Source organism: Canis aureus, chromosome 14 (assembly GCF_053574225.1).
Source record: "Canis aureus isolate CA01 chromosome 14, VMU_Caureus_v.1.0, whole genome shotgun sequence".
NCBI classification, from domain to species: domain Eukaryota; kingdom Metazoa; phylum Chordata; class Mammalia; order Carnivora; family Canidae; genus Canis; species Canis aureus.
This window is the reverse complement of record NC_135624.1, coordinates 24,615,661-24,633,498: the sequence shown is the minus strand read 5'-3', so window position 1 is coordinate 24,633,498 and position 17,838 is coordinate 24,615,661. Positions and strand designations below refer to the sequence as shown.

Below are 17,838 nucleotides of genomic sequence, written 5' to 3'. Positions count from 1 at the left end.
TGCACCTGCGCCTGCGCCTGCACCTGCGCCTGCGCCTGCCCCGCCGCCCGCGGAGGCCGGGGCGTCCCCGGGAGCCCAGCGCCCGGCACGGAGCCGGGGACACCGCAGGGGCCCAGTAGGTGGTTCACGGGCTCGCAAACATGCAGACGCCCGAAGTGCAGCCGCGGGAAGAAGCGCGGGCCTCGGCGTCCTCTCGTCGGTGCCTGGGGCCCGGCAGGCGCGGCGCTGGTCTCCCGCGGACGGTCCGGCGGGCGCGGGGCCGAGGTTGCCAAGGACGCCGTCCGGCGCGGGCGTTGGAGCTCGGGTCCCGGAGCCCGGCGCGGGGGTTCGTCTGAGCATGCGCGCAGGCCCCTGCGTTAGCCTCATTACCCTACTGCCGGAGGACGCACGCAGGTGCCTCGTTAGCGCAGTAGGCAGCGCGTCAGTCTCATAATCTGAAGGTCGTGAGTTCGATCCTCACACGGGGCACAATACTTTTGTTCGCGGTCTCCGCTCCCGCCAGACCCGCGGGTTTTGTTTGCTCGTCGGTGCCGCACGGGGAGACCCCGGCGTCCGTGCTTTTCCCCCGTGGGCCCCTGGGGTCGGCCTCGCCCCCCCCAAGTACCGGCGCCCGGACGCGGCCTGTGGGTGTCCCGTCCGCCCTGTCTGTTCCGAGGCGCGACGACAGGGGGACACACCGGGAGCCTGGCTGACCCCGCGGGCCGCCGCTGTGAGCCTCCTGGGAAGCACCGCGGCGTCCCCAGCAGGCGGCGCCCCTGTCCCCGGGCCTCCCGCGCCGCCCGCTCCGGCCCCGGCCCCGGTTCCGGACCCCGGGGGGGGGGGGGGGGGCGGGGCTGCGGGACCCGGGCGGGGCGGACCGAGGCGCTCGCACCCCCGGAGCTGCCGTGCTGCGCGGGCCGACGCGGTGCGCTCGCGGGGCTCGGCCGCCCCGGGTTTTCGGCGGCGGCACTAACCTGTGCAGCCGCGCCGCGGGCCGCGAGAGGACCTCTGGCTCCCATCCCGTGGGAGCAGCCCCCAGGGCGCCGGTGCGCAGCTGCGGCCGCCGGTCAGGGGTCGTCCCCGCGGGCAGCTCCTCAGAGCCGCAGCCGGCGCCCTGGCCCTGCTGCGCCCGCCCTGACTCCGGGTTGGCCCCAGACCCCACCACCTGCCACCGGCTGCCCGAGGCTGGTGCACGCGGGAGTGAGTGTCCACTTAGAGCCGTGTCTGGGGTCCCCCGAGGGGCTGCGCCCAGGCCCTACCTGCGGCCGGCGAATGGCAACGGGTCCCTTTGGAAAGGCTTGGGATTACTCATAGCGTAATAGGGGCACTCACTGCTGCGGGATCCTTCCTCGGGGGGGGGGGGGGGGGGGGGGCCCGGCCTCCCCTTGGGTCAGGAGCCTTTGGATCTGGAAAGAAGTGTGGGCCTGGAAACTGCGGCCCGCGTGGCGCGGCTGTCCCGTCGGGTTCTCAGCCCGCGGAAGCTTTCCTGCTACGGATGTCAGGACGTTTCAGTGGACTGCCAACGATTCCATTCTTAGGGACAACAGAATCCATTGCCCAGAGCCCCATCCTCTCCTCCCCTCTCCCCCTCCCCTCCCCCTCCTCTGCTGCCCGCCCCCCGCCCCCCCCGCCTCTCCTGGTAGGAACCCCATCACCCCCCCCCCCTGGAGTCAGGGGAGTGTCCGCGGCGGCATCTCTCGCCCCCCTCCCCCCCTCCCAAGCAGCCCCGAGCTCTTCAAGTTTGCAGACGCTCCGCTCACTCGGTGCCCGAGGCGGGGCGCGCCCCGGGGCTGAGCGCGAGGCTGGGAGGTGAGCGAGCAGCCCCTGCTCCATCCCTGCGCCCCCAAGCCTTTGCACGCCGTCGTCGGCAGCACCCGCCAGGGGCCCCGGCTCCCTTCCCGCGCGGCCTCCCCCAGCGCTCCCGCGGCGTGCAGGGGGGCCGAGGGGCAGCAGGGGGTCTGGAGGTCGCCGCCGAGGAAGGGGCTCCTCTGCCTCCTGGCAGGTGCGGTTCTGCCTCCCGGTTCCTGCTTGCTGGGCCCTGAGCCCCGGAGCGCTCCCCGCAGCGGCCGGACAGCCTCCGGCGACGAGCGCTCGGCCACCAGCCTCTCCGCGGGGCGGGGCACCTGCCGGGCAGGCCCCGCGCGGGACCAGGCGCCCGCCGCGCAGACGACCCTCGGGGGCCCCGCCCGCGCGCCCCTGGCCGGGAGGCCTCGTCCCACGAGGTCTGGCGCGGAGCCCGGGGCCCTCCGGGGGTGTGCGCCCCCTTGACTCTCCCGCAGTCCGCGGGACCCCGCAGAGTTCTCTTCACATCTCAACGTTACTGGCCCATCATCGTTTAAGAACTCACCGCCGCGTCTCTCCGGCTTTTCCTGCTAAAGTTGCCGTGTGGTTTGGCTCCCGGCTCCATCTAGACGTGAGCTCCAGAAGCTGTGCCCGGGGCACCCATGCCAGTGAAGCTGTCGCCGTGCTGGTGGCCCCCGCTGCTGCCCTGATGGGCGACATGGAATCGCCGCGCAAAGGCCTGTAGCAAGTGCTCAAATCTTGCTCAACATCAGAGAATTCTCGCTGGACAAGAGCCACAGGAACGTACCGGATCCAGAAAGGCCTTGGGGCGCCTGAGTGGCTCAGCGGTGGAGCACCTGCCTTTGGCTCAGGTGGTGATCCCGGGGTCCTGGGATGGAGTCCCTCATCCGGTTCCCTGTTCACTCAGAGCCTGCTTCCCCCTCTGCCTGTCTCTGCCTCTCTCTGTGTGTCTCTCATGAATAAATAAAATCTTAAAAAAATATCTGAAAGGCCTTAAACCAAGTTAATAATTTATTCGACATCACTGAATTCATACTGGAGAGACACCAAGTGTAGCCGATGTGAAGAATTCAGGGGAAGCCTCACCTTCATCCAACATGGACCACTTCACACCAGAGAGAAACCTTATGAAGGCAATAAATACGGAAAGGCCTTTAAGAACCGTCCTGCTTTAACAAGCTTAAGGGAGTACTGGAGAGAAACTACTTGAAGGGAGCCAGAGTAGGAAGAATTTTAGCTAAGCTACACCTTTCTTCAATTCCCAGAGAATTTACATTACAAAGAAATTGGGATTAAGTTGAAGTTGTGTCAAGCAGCAGGAGGAGATAATCAGAAATGTATTTCATCTATTTTATTTAAGTGTGAGAGTGTCTGAAAACCCCAAGCAAGCACATCTGACCAGATTCAGCCCAGGATCTGAAATCTGCTACGACAGTGACGTTATCAAGATTATTGGGAGAACTATAGAGCCAGAGAAAACTGAAAGAATGTGATAGGAAGAGCTTCATTTGGTTGAGAGTCTGCATAACCATCCCTGGATAAATGGAAACTTTTAAATTTAAATCCAATTAGCCAACATATAGTACATCATTAGTTTCAGATGTAGTGTTCAAGAATTTATTTAAATTCAATTAGCCAACATATTGTACATCATTAGTTTCAGATGTAGTGTTCAATAATTTATCAGTTGCCTATCACACTCAGTGCTCACCACATCGTGTGCCCCCCTTAATGCCGGTCACCCAATTACCCATCAAATGGTAACTTTCAAAAATGAAAAACGGTAGTACTATAAAAGAGGTGTGTATTTGCAAAACCAGTCTGAGTAACTGTGAGTTCCGGTAAAAGGGGACCTGAAGTAGAGGTAAAAATCTGGCATTATAGAGCTGAGTCTGGCTGGCAGGATCAGAATACTTTAGAATGCTTTTAGGACAGCAAGCAGTTTCTAGCTCCCCTGACTTTCCATTCTACCCTATACATTTTATATTCTGTGACTTCCTGTTGCCAAACACACACCAGCTTGGCCCATGAAGGCATTTGCAGCTGCCTGAAAATGGACAGAAAAGTAGGCTGAAGAAAGTGCTCCTGGGAAACCAATGCCTTGCATTAGGACTTTGCCTACTGGACAAAAGAGAGCATAAGAATTACTACTACTGCATGCTTACTGTATGTCACAGTATCAGAATTTTACATTATCTTTCATTTAATCCTCACATCCGTCCTGAGCTATTTATACCCACCTTTTAGAGATGGGTTCAGGGAAGGTTCTGGAAATAATTACCCAAGATAATGGAAATTGTGAGGAGCCCTGCTGTGGAGCAAAGGGCCAGAGCGGGAGAGCAGAGCTGTCTGGAGAGACAGAGACACACACCAGTGTTAGGAGCAGGGGGGGTCCACTGGGGAAGAGGAGACCCTGGTGCTGGGGGACAGACGGCCACAGTGTACACTGCTGGTGCTCTAGATGTCCTGCTGACTTCTCCCGCAGTTCTGGCTGCAAGGTTTGTAAGATGATTTTCTGTGTTTCTCCATTTATTTTATTTTATTAAGATTTTATTTATTAGAAAGAGAACACAAGCAGTTGGAGTGGCAGAGGGAGAAGCTGACACCCTGCAGAGCAGGGAGCCTGACCTGGGGCTTGATCCCAAGACCCTGAGATCATGACCTGAGCCAGAGGCAGATCCTTAACCAACTGAGCCACCCAGGCGCCCCTCTCCATTTATCTTTAAAATAAACTCTCATCAGCTAGTCAGAGGTTTACGCTGGTCCTTGCAACCTGAAAGAGCTTAACACAAGCTTTAAGAGCTTCAAAAATTTTATTATGAAAAATACAAGGAGTCATTTACAAGCCAAAAAGCATCAGAACAAAATAGTACACATAATTTTTATACATACATTTTTCTATACAAAAGGTGGACCTCTCTAGGGGTATAAAATAAATAATGTAAAATCCATGTCACTGATTGCAAAATACGTTATTTCTTCAACTATCTCAAGCCCTATCTATGTAACCAAAAGGTGAGGAGTCTGACATCTGTTACGAGCCTGCACGGTGAGTCTCTGGCGAAGATTTCTCACTCTCTCCATAAGATCCCGTTCCGTGGTATCCCATTGTATTCTTCTTTGACTAAAAGAAGCTTGGAAACAAAATTTAAAATTAACAATAGTTTAATTTTTGATGTTAGCAACAATAGAGCATTTTAAAGGCAAATGTGTTGCCAAAAATCAATAATGAAATGAATATTCAAAAAAAATTTCTTGAACAAAAAGCCTAATCTATTGTTTCCTATATTGTTCCATTTACAAGCTAAATATTTATTTGTTGAATAAATTTGTTGAATGCTGTCATAGAATGTACTTGCTTTTGGTTAGTTACCACTTTTTTTTTTTTTTTTTAATCTGGGGGATACAATCTTTTAAATTAGGAACAAATCTTGTCCCAGAGAGGATGAATGAGTTCTTTGCAACAATAAGTTTCCTCACCAGGAGGCTTAATGATAATGAGAAAAAGCATTCCAAGCCGCCAAAATTAATATTTAGAAAAGTACACCAAGACTACTTTCCCAATGACTAAACGAAAATAAATAAATCAAATGGTTTTAATAGTGGCCAACACAGGGAGAGTCCAATTAAAATATTACAATGTATCCAAGTGCAACAGCCATTTGATACTGAGTTTGAGGGACTAGTAAACACTGGAATCTGGGAGAAAAAAAAAAAAAGCAAGCATCTTAAAAATACACTTTTCTCAAACCTAGATTCAAACAGCTCCGATTTCTGAAACTATGATTTTCCTCCAAAGGAATACAACTTTTGTGTTTTGTTTTGCTGCTAAATAACCTGAGCTTACCAAATGTCTTGACCTTAGTTTCTAATTTAGAATGATCTAATAACTAAAAAGTGAAGTTCTGATGTGTCAGAATAAAGAACAGCTGAAAATCTCACGTACGCTTTCATTTGACTTACGCATGACTTTTGGTTTAATTCTGATTCTAACACAGAATCTGTACTCATATAAAGTATGAGTCAGCCAAAAATATACAACACTGGAATCTCCCGACTTGTTCTTAGGTAGAGTTCTTATACAGCTTGTCTTCAGAGACACTTGTTTAAGAATCTGTTCTTCTAAGAGAACTTAAAACATCTCGTTAAATGCCGCTTCTTCTATACGATAGTTTTAATTGAAAATGTCAGTTGAAATCAAAGTCTAAAAGAGTTTCTTGTCCCCTCTTGTTTTAAAAAAGAAATCAATACTTTATTGGGAAAGCTGTCAGCTCCTTGATGGGCTAACGCCGTGACTCTATTTCTGTATCATGTTTCCACCCTGTCCCTTCTAAACAGAAACAGAAACTTCCAGTGAATCAGGCGGAGGGATTAAAAGTCAGCTAATCACCACGAAACCATTAGTGTCTGGCAGTCCGGCTGCTAGTGGCCCCAGCAGTCCATCACGGCGCCCAGAGCAAACCCACGTTTTCAGTGGCTATTGGACAGAGCCTACCCAGAAGAACAGAGTCAGAAAATTCAAACATGTAATAGCTTTGAAAACTAACGCTCAGATTTTCTTTCCACGAGGATGTAAAAACTAGTTGTGAGTATCATTAATTTAGTTAGTGACAGGGGATCCCTGGGTGGCTCAGTAGTTTAGCGCCTGCCGTTGGCCCAGGGCGTGATCCTGGAGTGCTGGGATTGAGTCCGTGTCGGGCTCCCTGCGTGGAGCCTGCTTCTCCCTCTGCCTGTGTCTCTGCCTCTCCCTCTCTCTCTGTGTCTCTCATGAATAAATAAAAACTTAAAAAATTTTTTTTTTAGTTAGTGACAGACTTCTGCAGGAGCCTGCAGCTGGTTCTCATCAGAGACATCCATCTGGCAAACTTTCTTTGCTTGGTTTTGGTCTGATCCAGTTTTTACCCCAGCTAGACTATCTGAGTATCTTGCTACCTCCATTTCAGGATTTCCATTATCAATGCCTTGGAAAAATGGTATCAGCATGCTGCAAAAAGAATTCAAGCCACAACCTTGCTTAAATTAAAGATATTTATTATTATTATTATTATTTTTGAGAGAGAGAGAGAGACTGTGAGAGAGAGCACGAGCAGAGTGGGGAGGGAGAAGCAGGTACTGTGCCAAGCGGGGAGCCCAACACGGGACTTGATCCCAGGATCCTGGGATCTTTACTTGAGCCGAAGGTAGACGCCCAACCAATTGAGCCACCCAAATGCCCTTAATGCTAAATTTTCAATGCTGGAAGAAATATTTCTTGCTTATCAACTTACGACATGTTGAGGAATCCGCTTCCGAAATGTCATTTAATTGCGAGGTTCTAGACAAACAGGTGGAGACGACCTGTCCATTTTGGTACCTGGGCACTCCTGTTAGAAAAGTGAGGAGATACAGAAGACGTTAGGAGTGAGTGGAAAGCCTTTCTTAATTCAAAATGGTCCCTAGGAAATTACAGTTGCCAAGGATGAAAAGCCCGACTTCTATTCTGAGAAGAGTGCTGTCCCCATTAAAGGCAGGGTAAGTGCAGTTCAGAGCTGAAGTTTTGGTGAAATATTTTAAAAACACCTTTAGCTAAAACAAAAAGCCAACAAACAACTCAAAAGTAGAGACGTTAGGACACAGGTTCCAAATGTTTCTTGGAAAAGATTATGAAAAACTGATGAGCGAGCCCATCCCCGGTGGCTTCCACAGGGCAGGGCCTCATCGCAGCAACGGAGAGCAAGCGAGAACCAGCAAGAAGGAGGCTGGCTACCCCTGAAACCTTCCAGAACAGGGAGCAGAGCAGGGTTCCGGCACCGACGGTACCTTCCCCGGTTTTTTAATCAATCAATCTCATCTCATAAGTTATACAGGCCCCTCAGCTCTGTTTTCACTGTTCCCCAACTCCTACAGCTTTTCAGTAAGACACTAAGATCTTTTTTTGATTTTTCATCCTAACAAGAGTCATGACTGTCCCTTTCTACTCCCATCCCTGGAGTCCAAGCCTCCAAGACTCAGGTCCAGACTGTCTGAGTTACACTGACTCATTAAGATGCCTGCTTTTTACCTGATCTCGAGGGCTTTAGCAAATGGTTTTAACTCACAGTTTTAGCTCAATGAGTCATTAAGACTATTTGGGGCTGATTACCAAATGACTAATTTGAACTGGTGTGGGGAAATGGAACGTAAGAGTCATCTTCAAATATCTGAAGGGCTGTCATGAGGCAGAGGTAGTAGATGTAATCTGCATTTGCTCCAAAGAACTGTTTCTAATGAGAGAATTAAAAAAAAAAAAGGCATATTGAATTTTACATAAGGAGACATAGCTTGTAAATATAATACTGGCAGAAATGGAATCAGGTGGTGAGCTCGCCAGCTCCGTAATATCCTGGCATAAACTGTAAAACCACTATTCGCTACTGCGATGTTGCAGATGATTCACACAGTAGATGCTGGTTCTCTGGATCCTTCCACATCTGAGACCTCACTGTCCCTGGTCTCTCATTTGTCCTCCAAGAGCCAGCCTGCCCCTGGCTGTTTACTTCTCCCCCAAGGGCCATGGTGTAAACATTACCTCTGTTCCAGCACCGAATGGTTCCCTTTGCCTACAGCCATGCTTTAAACACTGGCTGAGCAGATTAACCTATGAAATTTTAAAACAAAATTCCAGCTTCCTAGCTTCTATCCTAGATCTACCACATTAATTCACTGTTGATGAGATCCTCAATATGTGGGTTTTTAAAAATCTTCAATTAAAAAAAAATGCTAGAAGTAACACATTTGAACACATAAAGAATAAAGCAAAAACTCAAAATTCCTTTCCTGTACCTTTTGGAGTACAACTTGTTCTTATTCTTCATTTAATGTAATATATTTTATTTTATTTTTTAAAGATTTTATTTATTTATTCATGAGAGAGAGACACACACACACACACACAGAGGCAGAGACACAGGCAGAGGGAGAAGCAGGCTCCATGTAGAGAGCCTGACGTGGGACTCGATCCAGAATCTCCAGGATCACATCCTGGGCTGAAGGTGGCGCTAAACCACTGAGTCACTCAGGGATTCCCCAATGTAATATATTTTAAAGCCCCAAAGGGGACTCTTATCAGTTTAAATCAGTATGTATTTGCTGAATTTGTATTAAGGGGACCACAAAATTCAAAAGGAACCAAAGATACAAACTAAAATTCCTCCCTTCTCCTAATGCCAGGTACCAATTTCTTTACCCAGGAGGTAGGCCCCACTGTAGAGTTTCCAGGTCATTCTGCTGTGTAGCCAGGAAGGCAAAGAGGATGTGGCCCACTTCCTGAGCCTGGCACTGAAGGTCCCTCTCCTCTCGCTTTCCAGTGATATCTCTAACTATCCTGCACACGCGTTCTCTGCTCCAGCTGGTCTAACATCTCACCACAGCAGGCAACTTCGGGCCGCTGATTAATCACATCTAACAAGTTCTGTCATGTATAAGCAGAGTTCATGGAGGCTGAAGCTGGTGAATCCACAACAATTATAAAGGAAAGTTCTGTGTGTCTATTTGTATGTGCATGTTTCTGGAAGAGTCTCAGAGGGGTCCACAAACCATAAATGGCTAGAAAACGGTGCACTGGAACAAAATTAAAGATCACCTGGTCTATAATGCTCTCATTTTACAAATGAGGAAACTGAAGACCAGTCACCATTTCTGAATAAATCCAGTGACTCTAGCATCACTTATTTAAACTCTTGTGTTTGGGGGGACCTGGGTGGCTCAGTTGGGTTGGGGTGTCTGCCTTGGGTTCAAGTCATGGTCTCTGGGTCCTGAGATCAAGCCCACATGGGGCTCCATCCTCAGTGGGGCGTCCACTTCTCTCTCTCTCCTTCTGCCTCTCCCCACTGCTTGTATTCTCTCTCTCAAATCAATCAACCAACCAACCAATTAATCTTTAAACTTCTGTGTTCATTTACCATAAAGCTGGGACTAGGATCCAGTGCGCCCCTGCCACCCAATTGGGGATCCTGCACTGCACGCATCATGCAGTCCTCCCTCTGAAGTGTGCTCCCTGTTGCTCCAAGTCCATCCCTTTCTTTAAAGACCTAGTGATTAAAAACCTGGTCCAATGGCCCCACATGATAACAGCATTTACTAACATCTTTTTTTTAAAGTAACAGTTTCATTGAGATGTAATCCACGTACCATAAAATTCACTCCGTTAAAATGCACAGTTCAGTGTTCTCAGTGTATTCAGAGTTGTGCAACCATCACCACTAACTCTAGAGCACTTCCGTCCCCCCAAGTCCTCTACATCCATTAGTAGTACCCTCCCGACCCCCGTGAAAATCAAATGATATGTATTCCTTTATATCTGGCTCCTTAAACTTAGCAGAGTTTTCAAGGTTTATCCATTTACAACATAAATTTGTACTTAATTCCTTTTTATTGCTAAATAAATTTCCATCATATGCACAGGCTAGATTTTGTTGATCCATTCCTCGTTTGATGTATATTCAAGTTATTTATACTTTTCAGCTATTACTAGTAATGACGCTATGCACATTCCTGTCCAGGTTTTTGTATGAACACATTTCTGAGTCTCTTAGGTACACACCTACAAGCGCATCTGCTGGGTCATACAGCCACTCTAGGTTTAACCTACTGAGTAACCACCAGACTATTTCCCAAAGTGGCTGCCATTTTATACTCCCATCAGCACTGTTCCCATTTCTCTCTGATCCTTGTCAATACTTGCTATGTTTGATTATTGTCACGCTAATGAGTATGAAATAGTACCTCATTGTTTTTTTATTTGTATTTATTTATTAAAATTTTTTAAAAAAGATTTTATTTATTATTCATTTGAGAGAGAGAGAGTGAGAGAGAGAAAAGCACATAAGCAGGGGGAGAAGCAGATTCCTCACTAAGCTGGGAGCTGACTCAGGGCTTGATCCCAGGACCCTGAGATCATGCCTGAGCCAAAGGCAGATGCTTAATTGACTGAGCCACCCACCCAGGTGCCCGTTTTTTTTGTTTTGTTTTGTTTTGTTTTAATTTTTATTTATTTATGATAGTAACAGAGGGAGAGAGAGAGAGAGAGGCAGAGACACAGGCAGAGGGAGAAGCAGGCTCCATGCACCGAGAGCCCGACGTGGGATTCGATCCCGGGTCTCCAGGATCGCGCCCTGGGCCAAAGGCAGGCGCCAAACCGCTGTGCCACCCAGGGATCCCGGTGCCCCTGTTTTTGTATTTTTAAATTTTTTTCCTCATCGTGGTTTGGTTTATATTATATTATATAAATTATATATCCTATTAACTGATGAAGATAAATATCTTTTCCTGTGTGTACTGTGGCCATGTGTATCTTCTTTGGAGAAATGTATATTCAAATCCTTTGCCCATTTAAAACTCTATGCTAAATATCATTTTATAGGACATAGCTATTCAGCTACAATTTTAAGTTTATGGACATGGGATTTTAGGGGTAGCAAGGGCCATTCACATTGTCCGGAAGGTTCTGTTTTCTAGAAAATACTAAGAATTTCCTTTTCACTGCTAATAAAGATTTGACAATAAGCAAAACTTTTACTTATTTTTAAAGATTTATTTATTTGAGAGAGAGAGCAAGAGAGAGAATGAATGGGGGGGAGGGCAGAGAGCAAGGGAGAGAATCTCAAGCAGACTCCATGCTGAGCATAGTGTCTGATGCAGGGCTCGATCCCATGGCCCTGAGATAATGACCTGAGCGAAAGTCAAGAGTCAGACGCTTAACCCAATGGAGCCATCTAGGTGCACCCCGTTCTTATTAAAAATTTAAATAAATGACCCATCATTGGCACACTCTAATCTGCTTCTTACTTCCTGATGCCTCCATTCTAGGCCCTGAGTGACAAACCAATCCTGAGTGCCTACAATCAAAATGCCATTTTCCTAATTACAGCTGATTATCTCCTAGTGGTAAGAGCAAATGACTCTGATTTCATTTATACACCCTGATTAAGAAAATGAAAAATCCTTACACATTTGCCTTTTGAAAAATGGATGATTATTAACCAAATTATCTCTCATTGGTGAAATTTAGGAAAGTTAAAAAAAATTGAGGTAGCATGGTGAGAAGACCCCAAATATATATATTTTTTTACTTATGGCAGTATAATACCATAAAATTATATACTTCAAATAGGTAAATCAAATAGCTTGTGAATTATTTATCAGTAAGACAGTTTCTAAAAAAAGTAATCCATATACATTATAAAAGATGGGAAGAGAACAGGGATGCCTGGGTGGCTCAGTGGTTGAGTGTCTGTCTGCTTTTGGCTCAGGTCGTGATCCTGGAGTCCTGGGATTGAGTCCCACATTTGGCTCCCTGCATAGAGCCTGCTTCTCTCTCTGCCTATGTCTCTGCCTCTGTGTCTTTCATGAATAAATAAATAAATAAAATCTTAAAAAAAAAAGATGGAACAATACAAAACGTAGTAAAAAAAAGTTCACTATATTTAAAAATTCTAAGTAATTTAGGTTTTCACTTGATGCCATTGTAAGCCCCACACCAAAACCTAATAGTTATACTAAGTTTCCTTGTGCTACTTTACTGTTTTGAGGACCAGCTATTGGCAAAGCACAAATTTTTACCAAAATAAACTAGAAATAGCACTTTGGGAATAAATGAGATTCCGCTAGATTAAGGAGATGGCAGGAATTAAATCCATGAAATAAAACAGAATTGTACAGAATGGTTGAGAGATTTTTCTTGATTGGAGCTATTTTGTTTGTTTGTTTTTTTTTTAAAACAAGCCCCAGCAACCAAAGAAATGGTGACTAGTGATCACCTTTCAGCTAAGAAATAATTTGAATAAACTACACCTCAGGGATTTATTCATGACAGCAGATCACATCAAATGAATGAATCTGTACTATCAAGAAAAGAAAGGCACTCATGGATACTCACCTTTAGTACATGGATGTTCTGCATGTTCTAAAGCATCATTGATCTCTTTCTGTAGAAACCACTTTCTAGATGCATCTGAGAGAGCTGAAGCTTTCTTTTCTGATTTCAAATGGAAGTCTTTTTCTTCAGCTTCTTGCCACTATATGCAGATAAATGAGAGAAAATAAAAATCACCAAAAATTGGGGTAATGTCAGTTTCTACAGTGAAATAAGCCCTTTCTGTTTACTTCACTTCCTTTGGAGTCCATGGCATGTAGGATCTGTTTGGTTTCAGGGTAACTCGAGTGCCTGTCTTTGCCCAGGACTGCTGAAGACCCTAAAAGACAGAGGCACTTCTCAGGTAGCACTCAGGACTTCAGGGTGCCAAAATGCACAGATAGGTGTCTCCTGTCTTTGGAATAACAAGTCATTTCAATACATTTCAAATGTCAAATCTTAAGAGATTAAGCAGCTTTTTAAAATTCATGACAATGGTCTTACTTAATTTGAATGCTATCCCTTAATATTAAAATCTACAATGTGCAGAGAATGAATTCTTTGCCCAGTTCTGGTATTTACACCAACCATGGGGAAGTAAAGGAATTTCTATTAACCCTTGCTTTCTCTTTCCTACAGTGAGAAAAGGATTATCTCAAAATTAGCTCAAGGGCAATTACAATAATCCCTTTAAGATATCATACAACCCCTAAAGTTCGTCAGTGTTCCATGCTGCAGCTCTTCTATGCAAACACACATACGATTTTTATGTTAGAGAATTGCTAAAGCAGAAAATAACAGAACTTTAAAGAATCATTAGGGCTAGGAAGGACCACAGAAATCCAGTTCTTTCCTGTTACTGAGGAGGAGGGGAGGATCCTCAGGATCCTCAGGTTGAGGACCAAGGATACCAGATACAAAGGAGGATCTCTGTAAAACAGGGAAACTCCTCACAGTGATTCTGAGTCTACTCTCATCTATACCATTTTACTCAACGAAGAGCAGCATCGAATCTGGCACACTCTAGAGCTGATGTCAGCAACCCTTGAAGACATGGACCTCCACCATAACTTTCCCGAGGAGAATAGCCGCAGGGGGCACTCAAAGTGTTCTCAGGGCCACGTACCCCTCAGATGGGGTAGCAGGAACATGAACAGGAGTAGTGACTTGAAGGAAATATATTATAAAAAGCTTTCAGAGTAGATATCACGATAGAGCAGCCTGAAAAGGAACGCACCCCAGCCAGTTATCTACTTCCTGATTTCTCCCTAGCTCTTCAGTGTCATCAGGGAGGCCTGCTTTGTCTGCAGTAAGATCTGTAGAGCGTGGGTGCCAGAGCTGCTCACGGGATCAACCAAAGGACACATTTGTGTAACATGACATAAACTCTTAGGCTCCTCAAAATCCATTCTCTAATTCTTTTATGGGAAAAGAACTCTAAATTTATTTGGGATGATGATGCTCCCTGCTAAAAATACCATATTTCCCAACATCCTTCGCAGGCAAATTGTAGCTAGAAATGTGACACGGGACTTCTGGAAAGGAATTATAGAGTTGTCTCAGCTGAGAGTTGGACCTTTATACGTCTGCCCTACTTTCTTCTTGCTGCTGGAATGCATATGTGATCACTGGAAGTGCAGCAGTCATATTGGGACGGTAAGTTATCCTTGAGAAAGACAGTTGTACACCAGGAAAGGAAGCAACACAGAAAGACTGAAGGGGCCACTTTCCCTAATGACCTTGGAGTCAGGAAAGCAACTCTGGACTTCCTACCTCCAGACTTCTTTCATGTGAAAAAGTAAAACACTTCCATCTTGCTTATAGTCACTATTAGTTCGGCTTTTGTTAGTAGCAGTTACATATAATTCCTAACTGTTTAAATATCGTTAACATTTTAATAATCAAGAATTAGGTAATGTTAGGGATGCCTGGGTGGCTCAGTGGTTGAGCATCTGCCTTTGGCTCGGGGCGTGATCCCGGGGTTCTGGGATCAAGTTCCACATCAGGTTCCCTGCATGGAACCTGCTTCTCCCTCTGCCTATGTCTCTGCCTCTCTCTGTCTCTCATGAATTAATAAATAAAATCTTTAAAAAAATAGGTAATGTTAGTAATATTATCCCATCAGCCAGAACAAATCCACTGCAGGAAGCTGAGAAGTTGAGAGGCACTAATGTAATGCCTAGTCATTTTCGGTATCATGTTAGATTTCTTCTCTGTAAATAACCTATTAAAACTAGATTATTTTTAAGATCTTATTTATCCAAATTTATCTGGTTTGATGCTTTTGTCATTTGATGATGTAATATTTCAAAACTCAAATGATAACAAAAAGTTTGTGACACCGTTCTTACCTTTTTAGCTTCCTCCCCCATCATTGAGTTTAATACTTCTGTTTCTTTCCGTCTGTTTTCCCGAAGGAGTCTGGCCACTTCCTGGTAACACTCGCTTCGCTGCAGATCGTCACATCTTTGTTTATGTAAAGCTTGAATTCGCCAGTCTGCATTTAGACACGCTTGCTCAGCTTTTGCCAAATTTTCTTCAATTAACTAAGAAATATTTACAAATTTCAGAAACAAGGTCAGATTATATATAAAATACAGTATATCCATTCAATGCATCCAAGTGTCTAGGGGAACTTTTTTTTTTTTTTTTTTTTTAGGATTTATTTATTTGAGAGAGAGAGAGGGAGAGAAAGAGCGTGGCAGGGAGACAGAAGGAGAGAGAGAATCTTAAACAGACTCTTCACTGAGCATGGAGCCCGAAGTGGGGCTTGATCTCATGACCCAGAGATCATGTGAGCTGAAACCAAGAGTCAAACTGACTCCCAAACTGACTGAGCCACTCAGGCACCCCTCCGGTACCTGTTTGTAACCCTGGCTGCATATTAGAATCACCTCACAGTGTTTAAAACAAACTGGATGCTGAGTATCCAGGACCCAGCACAAACCAATTATATCAATCTCTGGGGTAGCAGGATATTAAAACTTTTTTACAAAGATAATTCTAATGTATAGTCAAGGTTGAGAATTTCAAGGTTAGGTAATAAGGGGGATTAAACAATTTCCATGTTTCAACCTTTTGAAAAGGAGTCAGAAGAGCCCATTCTTACACTGTGGACAAAAGCCTATAAGGAAAAATAAATGGTAGGCTATTCCAGTGGGATCACCTAAGGGACTGTTATTGAACAGAAGGTAGGGAAACATTACACTATTCCTGGCTTTGGACCAGGGCCAGGCCTTGCTACAGACTCATTTAGAATTTTGTTAACTGGATAATAGAGAAAGTTCTTTCCGGAAGTTCTCAAATTCTATTTCAATTCATGTAAGCCAGCATTTCTGAAAGGGTACTCCACAGAAATTCTACAAAATAAGTTTGGGAAATTTTCTTAAAGATTCACAATGTATCATATCCTCAAATTTGGCAGGAAAAAAGCCCCTAAATTTAAACAGCACTGCTGGGGTGGCTCAGTCAGTTGAGCATCTGCCTTCGGCTCAGGTCATAATCTTAGGGTCCTGGAATGGAGCCTCTTGTAGCAGCCTGAAAAGGAACACACCCCAGCCAGTTATCTACTTCCTGATTTCTCCCTAGCTCTTCAGTGTCATCAGGGAGCCCTGATGCTTCTCCCTCTCCCTTTCCCTTTCCCCCTCACTTGTGCTTTCTCTCACTTTCTCTCAAATAAATAAAATCTTTAAAAAACAAAAAACCCAAAGCACCTCTAATACTTATTGCCACTCCCCATTTTATTGTGTCATAGTTATTAATATTCTACAGAACATACTTTGGAAATGCTGGCTTATATATACCAGGCAAAGACCTGATGTTTTGTAACTAATTTACTCAGGGACAATTTCTGAGACATTAACACAGTGGGTTTGTATTTATAACGTTACTATTTCCCTCGTATTTTCTTCTAAGTCTTAAAATTCTCAAAGACTATAAAAGATACATGTTTATGTCTGGCAGTGAAGTGAGTGACCTGTAAAAATAATGTGAGATTCTAGGAATTGTGATAACTGAAACAAAGAAATGAATTAACTCAACTTCACAGAGCGCGATTGTGAATTTCTTCTTTTGAAAGGATGACTGATGGGGGCAGGGAAAAAATAAATACATAAAAGGATGACAGATGGGGATTCCTCCCCCCTCTATATGCTAGATTTGCCATATTTTTACCTTGTGAGTTTTTTGGTTCTGAGTTTGACCGGTTTCTATCAGTTTATGAAACATATGTTCTTCAAGATCCACTTTTCGTCTGTAGGCATCTGTATCTTCTCTCATTTCTTTTGCAACAGCTTCCTGATTTCTAATAAGATTCTGTTAAAAAAAAGCATTTGTAAAAAAAAAAATCTATAGAATATATATAGATTATATCTATATAACAACGCTAGAACAAATCTATATAATAATGCTAGAACACAAAATGACTTTTTTCCCCTTTAATACTAGCACACAAATAAAAAATTGTAGTTCTCTAGTTTTCAAAGACAAAAGCAAACAGAAGTGACATCAGTGACAATACAAGAAAGGACTTCTGAAAATTCTCTCATCCAAAAAAGTACTAAGAACACTGGTAAAATCAATTTTTTCAGAACTCTGGAAACTAACCAAAGGCTTACAGCAATTTGGGGAGCATTCACTCATAAAAATGGCTGAATCTTGGTAAAAAGAATAAGCCTTAGGGCATTTTTAAGTTGCATTATTCCTAGTCCCACCCCACCCCTTAGCTCTGCATTAGCCTTGAAAACCAGCAGCCTGGCAGCCTGTGGAAGGGGCAAGATGGACTAGGAGCTCCTTCAAACTCCCATTCTCCCATGATTGTCACCATTTGACCTATTTGCTGATTTTGGAAGAACTCTCTTCCAAGGCTGTCTTTATTTGTCCTTATTAAGAACTCATTACTTTGAACAGTCTTTTCCCTGGGGACATTTGCTGAAAAACATCAGAGGAACCTGTTGAACATCTTGGCTGTCTTGGGCAGTAGATCTCAGTGCAAACCATAAGTTAATCAAAAGGCTTTACAGAAAAAGTTGGAGAAGCAGATGTCTGCTGGGGACTTTGAAAAGCTCTGATAGATTCCTAGGACCCTAAAAGTCCATATGCATGTGTAAGGCTGTATATATGCCAAGGGCTATGTGAATGCTCAGATCTGAGAAGGTCCTGAGCTTTCAAGTCTGGTGAACTGAGGT

At 45.0% G+C, this 17,838-nt stretch overlaps 1 protein-coding gene and 1 non-coding gene across 4 annotated transcripts in view; one reads left to right on the top strand and one right to left on the bottom strand.

Annotated features, from left to right (window-relative positions):
* The first annotated feature begins 395 nt into the window (after window positions 1–395).
* TRNAM-CAU (transfer RNA methionine (anticodon CAU)) lies at window positions 396–468 on the top strand. The gene has a single exon. It is a non-coding gene; the product is annotated as a tRNA-Met (tRNA).
* Window positions 469–4,576: 4,108 nt separating this feature from the next.
* The window catches only part of TBC1D31 (TBC1 domain family member 31), a 68,239-nt gene continuing 54,977 nt past the window's right edge, over window positions 4,577–17,838 (bottom strand). For all 3 annotated transcript variants that reach the window (XM_077847102.1, XM_077847103.1, XM_077847104.1), the window contains 5 exons: window positions 16,826–16,966; window positions 15,004–15,198; window positions 12,677–12,815; window positions 7,050–7,145; window positions 4,577–4,916 (listed from right to left, as the gene is read on the bottom strand). In XM_077847102.1, the coding sequence (XP_077703228.1) occupies window positions 4,783–4,916; window positions 7,050–7,145; window positions 12,677–12,815; window positions 15,004–15,198; window positions 16,826–16,966 (705 nt within the window). In that variant the 3' untranslated portion in view covers window positions 4,577–4,782. The remainder of the gene's footprint in view (window positions 4,917–7,049; window positions 7,146–12,676; window positions 12,816–15,003; window positions 15,199–16,825; window positions 16,967–17,838) is intronic.